Source organism: Lottia gigantea (assembly GCF_000327385.1).
Source record: "Lottia gigantea unplaced genomic scaffold LOTGIsca_73, whole genome shotgun sequence".
Lineage (NCBI taxonomy): Eukaryota > Metazoa > Mollusca > Gastropoda > Lottiidae > Lottia > Lottia gigantea.
The window spans coordinates 1231810-1242114 of record NW_008710453.1 but is presented as its reverse complement, the minus strand read 5'-3'; the positions used below and the strand labels follow the sequence as shown (position 1 = coordinate 1242114).

General features: G+C 32.3%; 1 protein-coding gene across 1 annotated transcript in view; it reads right to left on the bottom strand.

The window, feature by feature from the left end:
• Nucleotides 1–4545: 4545 nt before the first annotated feature.
• LOTGIDRAFT_196246 (hypothetical protein) overlaps nt 4546–10305 on the bottom strand; it is a gene marked incomplete at its 3' end in the record, with an annotated part of 29575 nt that continues 23815 nt past the window's right edge. Inside the window, exons 19-22 of the mRNA XM_009066155.1 lie at nt 8481–8601; nt 7003–7045; nt 5195–5300; nt 4546–4764 (exon numbers count right to left, since the gene is read on the bottom strand). Coding sequence (XP_009064403.1) covers nt 4546–4764; nt 5195–5300; nt 7003–7045; nt 8481–8601 — 489 coding nt within the window. The remainder of the gene's footprint in view (nt 4765–5194; nt 5301–7002; nt 7046–8480; nt 8602–10305) is intronic.

Genomic DNA, 10305 nt, shown 5'->3' with positions numbered 1-10305 from the left:
TTGATATTAGATTTGATAATTACACACATTCTAAATCAGTCTGTGGGGGGAGGAGTATAGGACATAGTTTTCGGGCCAATTTATGGACACGCAAATATTTAATTGCACAAGTTATAAATAATTTGTATAACCTGTCCAAATCTGATAAAAAATACAAAACTGCGGACGTTTCGTGTTTTATCTGGAGGTCAGGCCTATTACACTTGCCATCCATGATCTGGCGAGATTCTTTTATAGATTATGTTCTGGACACATATATGAATTTGAAGGCTCAAGTTTTGACGATGAGCTGTGAACTCTATCACTGATGAGTTTAGCAAAAAACAATCCACGTTTCTGAGACTAAGATAGGCCTGCGATTTGTCAAAAAGGCGAATCTGGCACTTTAATTAGATTGGAACTAATTTTTACTAGACATGAAAAAGGCTTTATAAAAGGCCTACCAATATCTAAATCAACAGGCTTCATTACGGGGCCAAACGTGGGTGTCTCGAAAATCACAAAATTAAACAAAAAAATTATAGAATATTTGCTAATCATTACAAAGAGGTGGAAATTTAAGACGCAAATCATGTACATCATTGCAAATACATGTATCCTTCTTCTTCTTGGAAATTCACTCATTAAGGTGGCCTACTTTTCTTTATACGTACTGCGAAAACGATTGGTCCACGCTTATACCTTTCATTTCTAAGAAATTGGGCTTATCACAGTCAAATTCTCAAAGGATTAACTTTGTGGTTAACCGCAAATACTCAGGTCTGGCGCACTTATAGTGATCTTCGTTTTGTTTTCAATTTTCGCCTTGCGTTATCATATTTTTAAATCTATAGTGAATGACCTTTTAACGGGCGTCTTCCTGGATTTTTGACCATAATTTTGTGAAAAGTTATCTTGACAAAGCTTTAAGCAAATAAAAGAATATTTTTTTATAGGCTCTATCCTACTTGACTTTATAATGTATTCTGGAAAGAATCAAAAGTTCAATCAGTGAAGATATTTACCATCAAATATAGGCTACGGATAACAGCCTTGAATTGAACAAACACTTTTCATCAATTGTGATAAGAGACACAAACATCGAAATTGAAAGTCAGATTTTAATTCTGAAAATTTCTACAAAATTAAACACTTTCAGCTTATAAGCATTATCATACCTTAGTCTAAAAAACGAGAATTTTTTTTTAAGCTAAGCCAATCAGCTATAGTGTTCACAACTCACCGTTATAATTTAAACCTTCAAATAAATCCATGTGTGTCCAAAATTATCCGCGTTTGAAAGTTAAAATGACGACTCGTTATTTCTTGAGACACTGGCATACAGAAAGATATCTATTAAAATAGAAATTACTAGTTTGAAATATTTTTGAAGGAATTGTGCCATGTTCGTAATAGAATTTCGAATTTTCTGGTACTTCTACAGACTACTCTTAAGACTTAATCAACCCCCCCCCCCCCCCCCCTCCCCAAATGGCGAAGCTGTCCCTTTAAGAACATAAAAATAAGGTCTAAAAGTTAGTAATGGAATACATAGATGTTTCAAATAAATTTATTCATAGTGCTTTTTCTGTATAATCTAATATATAATATACAAATTAATGATCTACATTTCACCATTTAGGATTTATGATACACGTATATTTACAAAATAAAATTAACAATTAATTATACATACATAAACTAAATAAATATAACTCGACTTTGTATAACATAACATACAAAACACAACAAAATATTCAGAATGAAAACTCAATAAAACTATATTTCTAATTCTCTGATGAGTTGACTTATGTATATACGATTCTGTTGATATCACTAAGATTCGAAGAGGTTTTTCTAATCTCATGCTATGTAGGCTATCAGGAGTGGGGTTAGATCGTCTGGCAATTCAAATCTTATAGAGGATTATATAAAATGCTCGGTTACTAACAGCTGAGATAAACTGAGTGGTCTCGGATTCCGACTGCTTCGGTCGACCGCGAGGTTCAAATTTTTATAGAATATAGAACACGACAGCGATTGAGGTGTGATTTTTCAGTTGTATGGAAACACCAAAGTCGACATGATTAATCGATTGATAACATTTTCCCCGATGGTGTCAGTCGATTTGAAAATCAAATTGCCCTTAGGATCCACTAGTCGCAAGGTCGATCTGGGAGCAACCTTGGTACTTTCTACTTGTACCACGCCGTTATCGGGCTTTAATAGTATACCGAGGGAATACTGTACAGTAATAGACCCATATACATCTATATCCGACAGGACACAGCAATGGCGCATATAGTTCCCGATACACATACAAAAGCTAGAAAACCTCTTTTGAATTTCTCGGAAACCCAAAAAAGGTATTGTCAATATTTGAATTAAAATGTTATTTGATATATTACAATGGTATAGTGGTGTACCTTTACTCTATTAAGAACTTAAAGTGGTGTATGTGTGCTTAAAAACTATACTTAAATCTTACAGGTAAAATAGGTCATTTCTATATTTAGAAAGGTACTTTCCAGGTAAAGGTGTCTGCGACGAGTCGGTTCAAAGTGCAATATCCTTGTACAGCCTTTTCTAAGAAATATGTTAATGTAGTTTATTTTTTTTTATCCAGGATAAAAGTTTTCCGAGAAAAACCTTTAGTTCCGAAATTCCAACTCCGCAATTACATTATTTTTATAACAATTTAGAAAAAAAAACTTTCTCTTTCTATGGCTTTTGTCCTGCACTATTGATATTTTTGTTGTAATCCTTGTACACCTCGATGCACATGAGATGATGCACATGAGATGATGCACCATGAGATTAGTTATCGGGACAAGAAGGGAAATTTTATTTTGCCACAGGCCTTTTTGATTTCTTCAGGATTTTTAACTAAAAACATTATTTAGGATCTAGTACACCCATATCCTTATCAAACACGTTTAAGATATATAATCCTTATCAGGACAATTTTGTTTGAAATATGGGTTTTTCCATAGTAGTAAATATCATATTTTAGAAATCTTTTATGTTTTAATAATAAAAAACCTGCATACTTTCCCTAAAATTTCAGTTTTTGTGACAAAATTAACTTGTGACAACTGTGCTGTAAACTATATCTATTGGGGAAAGTGAAAGTACAGTGAAAATCGAAGTCATGAGTGGCACTCGTTTTTAGCTGCTCTTAGACAAAGTTCTAATTCAAACAGAAATAATGATTGAAATTATTTTTATACATAACTAGATGTAGTTATATTATGCCCTAAAAATATGTATAATTCCATCACTACTTCAGTACTTATGTTTAGGTATGCTCTTGTTTTTGAAACTGTTGCTCTGCAGTTTCTGGGAATCTGTAATGTTCCTGCACCATTTGGGCTAATAATGTCAGTTCAGCTGATGGATTTGCATCAGAATCTTCATCCGCCCGAGATCCTTTCTTTTTGCCTTTCTTAACAGCTTTTCCAGTTAGTGTATGCGGACTTGCAGAATCACTGCTACCTGAGGATAAATCACTCAATGTCCGAATTTTGGTCTCATCTGCTGGAGGCAATAATTTTGGAGAGAGAACTGAACCACTAACTGCTTCTGAATTTGTTTCATTCTGTGGAAGAAGTGATAAGGTAGGTGCATCTGCAGGTCTTAATGTTTTAGGTGATTGACTGAGAAGACTTCTTGAGCCTCTATGATGTTCTGGACTATCATCTGCAGCTGTTTCTGATCTAGATTTGGCAGCCGACATTGGAATGGGACTACTTTGACTATGTGGTCTGTTGATAATCAGACTTGTTTGAGCTTTCTTTTTGGATTTTGGACTCTGTGACACATCATATACTACAGGATCTGAGTCACTTTTATTGCGTCTTGGACTGTGAGAGTGACTTCTGTTATACTGTTTATGAATATTTGTTTGCAATCTCATTGATGGTCTCTCTAAAGAACCACTTCGATGCTTTGTTTTCACTGATAAGTCTTCCATTGGTATTTCCTGCAAGTCTGGTTTCACATTAGATGAAACTTTAGGACTATTTCTGCTGCTACTGCTACCTTTAACCGGGGTGGAAGTCTTAAAGTTATGATGGTTTAAATTTTGTACAGCGAAAGATGCAGATGTGGCTTCTTGAGCTAGTTCTACAGACTCATCTGTTGAAGATTGATCTTGTTGTGGCTTAGCAGCATGCTGGCTAGTTTTGGATTCTTTCTTACGAACATCTAGATTTGGTTGTGATTTAGTTGATGAAATGGATTTTTGGTCCAATCTTGCAGCATTTGGTTCACTAGCAACTCTTACAGGATGGCTTCGTCCTGAAATACCGAAGTTTAAACTGATATTTCTTAATTCTTCAAAAATAAAAAAACTTTCATGGATTTTAAGGGATTCAAAACAGGTCTAGTCTTAGTTGAGTTGTACCCAAAATCATAATAGTGCTTTTCACTCGAAATTTCAAAAACCTTTGGTAAAGGATAGATTATTATGCATAAGAAATACCAAAACAACCAGCATTAGCAAACTCTTTTACCTGGTATAGGACCACCTCTGGTGTATGGACCATTACCATCTGTTTGAGAAGATATATCTAGTAGTCGTTCAATGGTGGCCATTTTTTGTTGTCGAGCTCTTAATCTGCCTTTGATCAATCGTTGTTTGGCAGCCATACATCGTATATGATCATCAAAAATAAATCGACCAGCAAGCAGTGAGAGTGATCTAGAGTGTTGAGTGGAGGATGGTTTATGGACCACAATATGTAAAGATCTGCTGTCATCTTTATCCCCTGTCACTTCAATATCCTGAAATTTTACGAAGATGATGATATGAAATCAATCTTATTAGATTAAGTTACAATTTTATTTCTTTTTGATACTGTTCGTCTCCATAGTAATCTAAGAAAGTTTTCTGCCAAAGTCCAGTTCTAATGGACTATGTTATCTTTAACCAATCTGATAATATTTGATGAGAATGTTTGAATGAGGATATAACAGCTTCATGTACTTCCTTTGACAGTTGGAAATTTAAAAGAATAGGATATTACCACTTTCCTGGTTAAATTCTTGTTAGGTAGGCCCAGAAAAGCAGGATATAAACTATCATTTCATTAGACACTAGGTATATTACCCCGACCGAGATATTCTAAGCTCTGTAAATTGTTAGGCTCATTTTCCTCGAATGATTTAAATAATAAGTTCACTCTTTGATAGCAATAATGTTTATATAAGTTACCTGTAAAAATCCCACAAATCTAACCACACCCCAACCTAATCTTTTGGTATCTGGTTCAACTAATATTAACTGTACAGGATCTATAACTAGAAACCTCCTTTCTTGTCTACGACTGAAATAATATTTACTTAGATGTAGGTGTAGTGCTATAATACAATGAAATATGTAAGGGAAATGAGATTTATTATCTGATAGAGCTCAATTCCAGCTGTCACTTTTCAGAATTCATATCTGATGTCCTGTTTGTCAGCAATTCAAAGAAAAGTTTATCCTTTATCCATTATTAAATTTTGTTTGCTTTAAAGTGCTTGATAAAATACATCAAAATATTCATGTATATTAATCAGGCCGAGCAGAGCATTAACCTAAAGGCATACAGTCACCTAAATATTGTCACATATACTGCATGTTTAAAGATGAGTTCCCTTTTTTTTTTTATTTATGAAAATGCTAATAATTATATGAATAGAAAGTAGAGGTGTTCTAATGACTAAGAAAATACCAGTTTAAAGGTATATAATAGACTTTCTCTAATTCTCTAAAAAAATAAATCAACAGCCCTGGTGAATACTAAGAAGACTGTATCCCTTAAGTTACCATTGTTTTTTTACTAAAAAAAGATGTCTAATTTATTTCATTAATGAAATTATAAACCCATCAACCATGTACTGATCAGATAGTTTAAAATTTCAAAAAACAACTGATCAGATAGTTTAACATTTAAAAAAAACAACTGATCAGATAGTTTAAAATCTTAAAAAACAACAGATCAGATAGTTTAAAATTTCAAAAAACAACAGATCAAATAGTTTAACATTTTAAAACAACAACTGATCACATAGTTTAACATTTTAAAAAAAACAACTGATCAGATAGTTTAATATCTTAAAAAACAACTGATCAGATAGTTTACCATTTTAAAAAAACAACTGATCAGATAGTTTAACATTTTAAAAAAACAACTGATCAGATATTTTAATATTATAAAAAACAACTGATCAGATAGTTTAACATTTTAAAAAACAACTGATCAGATAGTTTAACATTTTAAAAAAACAACTGATCAGATAGTTTAATATCTTAAAAAAACAACTCCTCAGATAGTTTAACATTTTAAAAAACAACTGATCGGTTAGTTTAACATTTTAAAAAAACAACTGATCAGATAGTTTAACATTTTAAAAAACAACTGATCAGATAGTTTTAGCTTAAAAAAACAACTCCTCAGATAGTTTAACATTTTAAAAAAACAACTGATCAGTTAGTTTAACATTTTAAAAAAACAACTGATCAGATAGTTTAATATCTTAAAAAACAACTCCTCAGATAGTTTAACATTTTAAAAAACAACTGATCAGTTAGTTTAACATTTTAAAAAAACAACTGATCAGATAGTTTAATATCTTAAAAAACAACTCCTCAGATAGTTTAACATTTTAAAAAACAACTGATCGGTTAGTTTAACATTTTAAAAAACAACTGATTGGTTAGTTTAACATTTTGATAAACACCAATTTCTAAGATAAATTGAAACTCAATTCAAAATAATATTGAATATCAATAAAAGGACAAGGAAGTTGTTTTTAAAGGTACATAGTCCTGTTATTTTTCTCTTTAAAAGTCAATAGCAGCATCAGCCACTTGTAACACTTTCCAGAATTAAATCTTACACTTAGAGTTTGTCTGCAATCTAATGCATTTTCAGGAAGACAGTTATAAAGACTGAATGGGATATTCATTCTGAAAAGTGCCACAGTTAGGCGCTACAAAGGTGATTATCCATTTGAAAAATGTATCTGAGGACCTACCTATCTTTCAGCAAAACTGTACATGCAATCAAATCACTGTTATCTGAAAAATAAATCAATTTTATCATTGTCTGACCTACATATTCTTTAGGTCTAATTAATACCTCCATGCATCAAGTGATGCAGGTCCGAGGGGCTGTCATGGAAAAAGTGTCAAGTCGTTTGGATGGTACAAAACCAAGTCCTTGTGTTTAAGAGGCAGAGCTCCCTCAACAGTTGGAAATTGAAAAAGATTAGGCTAATGACGCTGTCCTTCCAAAATTTCCCCCACTGCACACTGCATGGTGTTACCCTTCTTTATGAGCATCCTGTTGGGCTAATTGAGAGGCAAAATACCATGCAGTGTGCAATGATGAAATTTTGACAGGACCTCAGCATCAGGTCTACTTAAAAACTTTTCCATATCTGCCACTCTGTCCCTGCAGTAACTAAAGTTAAAACCCATGATGAAATCATCCTTTAAATTCTTATCTTTAGATAGATAGATATGTTAATACATATCTGTGAACACTACACTGATTAGGTTAGCTAAAAAAAAAATCGTTTCTGAGACTCTTTTACAATTGGTCAAACAGATGGCCAAGGTGTCCCTTTAAAAAAAAAGTTTGAGACTGATGGGATTATGTTTACCACCCCCTATACTTTTTTATTATGTCAGATCTATTACATTAATACTATCATGTTTTCAATTTATAAGTTGAAGCTTAAATATAGCCCTTATGAAATTTTGGGGATTCCCCTATTTTCTTGTTAGGAAGTTTCATGTTATAAAAGGAAACAATTTATTATCATTATATATTATATTCATGTTGTTTGACTGATCATTATGCTTAATGCACTGGACTTAACTTCTAAGTTCCTCCCTCTAGGATATTTATTATAATCATTCATCATTCTGCTTAATTAATTAATTAATTTCCTTGTCTTATTTTTTTGAGTTGAAAAGGATTTTTAGTCAATTTTCATTTCTCAAAACCTCTGTTAAAGGTGTACTACCCCTGAACATGGTCATAAAATTTAAAGTCTTAAACTTGGTCAATAAGAGTATATATTTATCCTTTTGACTTACAAGGTGCCATGACTAAAGAATAGAATGATATATCCATTAAAAGAAGTAATTATTGAAACACGCTTCAAAGCATGTTTAGATTAATATATCATCAGAATGTCAAGCTATTAGGAACGGCAATAGCCACCTTTCATGTTTCACGGAAAATTATAAATGCAACCATTTGTGTGGTTTGTTTTCTAGCATATGCAGCCAATCATAACAATCAACAGTTCTAAAGAGAATAGACCAACAATTTGGCTGCGCATGAGGTCATGACTGGCTATATCTCTGGCACACAATCCAATCAAATCACTTCATTAACAAACTTCAGTAATGCACGAAAGGTGGCTATGGCATTCAAGGTATAAGACACATTTCCTAATAGAATGACATAGAAAAGCTGGTATTACCCACGAGTTGTACTTACTGAGATCTAAGACATCATTAATTTTCACACAATTTTCATCTTTGGTCAATGGTAGATGAATATCTATCTCATTTAACAACGTAAGTGATAAATCACGAATCAGAAAAAATACTCGTATAGCCTGAAATTAGAATACACAATATTTACAGTATGCATATCATAACAATATAAATAGTTCAAAAAAATCTTTCACCCTACTGCCCTACTTTAATTTTTAGTTTATTTTTTTGTGCATGTCTGTGAAAAGTGTGATGTTAGCTGTTTTGACCTCCTAGCACACTTTTGCACTGAACCTAAGTTCTTTTGTGAAAATTCTATTTCTTTCACAAGGATCTCTGGTCTCCATATATTTTGGTTGAAAAATGCATATTTTATTTAATTGCTAAATGAATGAGGGTAGAAGATTGCTTTCATCAAACTTTTCTTGGTGTATTTTTGTTTAATTACAGGATCAGATGCGGCACCAGATACCAATCGGGGCATGTACTTTTCTAGAAAAATGGTATGATACGCTTTAGCTCCAAAATATTTGTCAGAATGTACCAAATCAATTCTATTTTCAAAAATTTTCTCCAACCCTCTCAGAGGCTTGATATATTTATGCACTTCCGCAGTTTAGCCAATTTTGAATCTCAACCCAGACAGTTGTCCCCTTCATTTACGTCAGTCTGCCCCAGTCTTGGAAGGCTGGCACCACCATTGTGCAGGATGCCAGATATCAATCTGGAAAGTAATACAGATTGCTGAAACGATATTAGCTGGATAGAGAAAATATTAAAATAGCTATATCACTTTAATAGTTGTTTAACTGTCAAAGTGAAAGTAGATGACATTTTAACATATCAATCAACTTCAATACCAAATGAATTTCTATGAAAATCACAATGGTTTACTTCTTAGAAATCTGTTTTATAATATCAATCGAATTAAGAAATTTATCTTTGTAAATTGACTTTTCAAACAAAACATCTAATTTAATGTTGCATGTTATATAACATAAATTTAAGATTTAATTTTTTGTGAGTATCAGGGCATTAATGATTTTTATTTCCATCATTCAAATGATCAGTCAGATGTTTGTCATTCCTTTCAAAATGCTTCAAAATATATATGACGTCAATATTGAAAAAGCTAATAGTGAAATCTGAGGGCCTTAGCCATAGCTCATTCAGTAGGATTGCAAGAACCACAGACGTTTGACTGAAAATTGAAATGGTGCAAATCCTAGTTATCAGTGTCCAATATACACATAAAAAGTTTAGAAAACCAATTTACAATCTCTTTAATGCAACATGTATTAAAAATTTACAAAAAAAGATCAAACTCAGTTGTATTCTAATTCATGTTAAAATTGTCATTCACCTTGGGGAAATTGTGTTAGTTGCAATTGCTCTTTTTTGAAATTTCAACTATCAAGAAATCTTTGAGAACCATTGGTATATGATATAATGATATCTTAATCAAAAAAAGAACCCTGTTAAAGGGACAAGTAGGCAATTTTTTTTACCAATCATATTTTAGTCTAAGAAACTGGAATATTTTAGTTGAGCTAATCATTAATAGTGTTCACAGTTCACTGTCGAAATTTGAGCCTTCAAATCTATGTGTGTCGATAATCATCTGTGTTTGACTGTTAAAATGATTTATGATACTCTGTGATATATGGCAAGATATATATAAAAATAGTGAGTAAAATTCCTAGTTGGAAGTATTTACAAGGGAATTATACAATTTTCCTACATTTCTAGTACTTCTGAAGACTATTTACATATATTCAAAACTAAAATCAACTCCCCAAAATGCCACACCTATCCCTTCAAGGTTT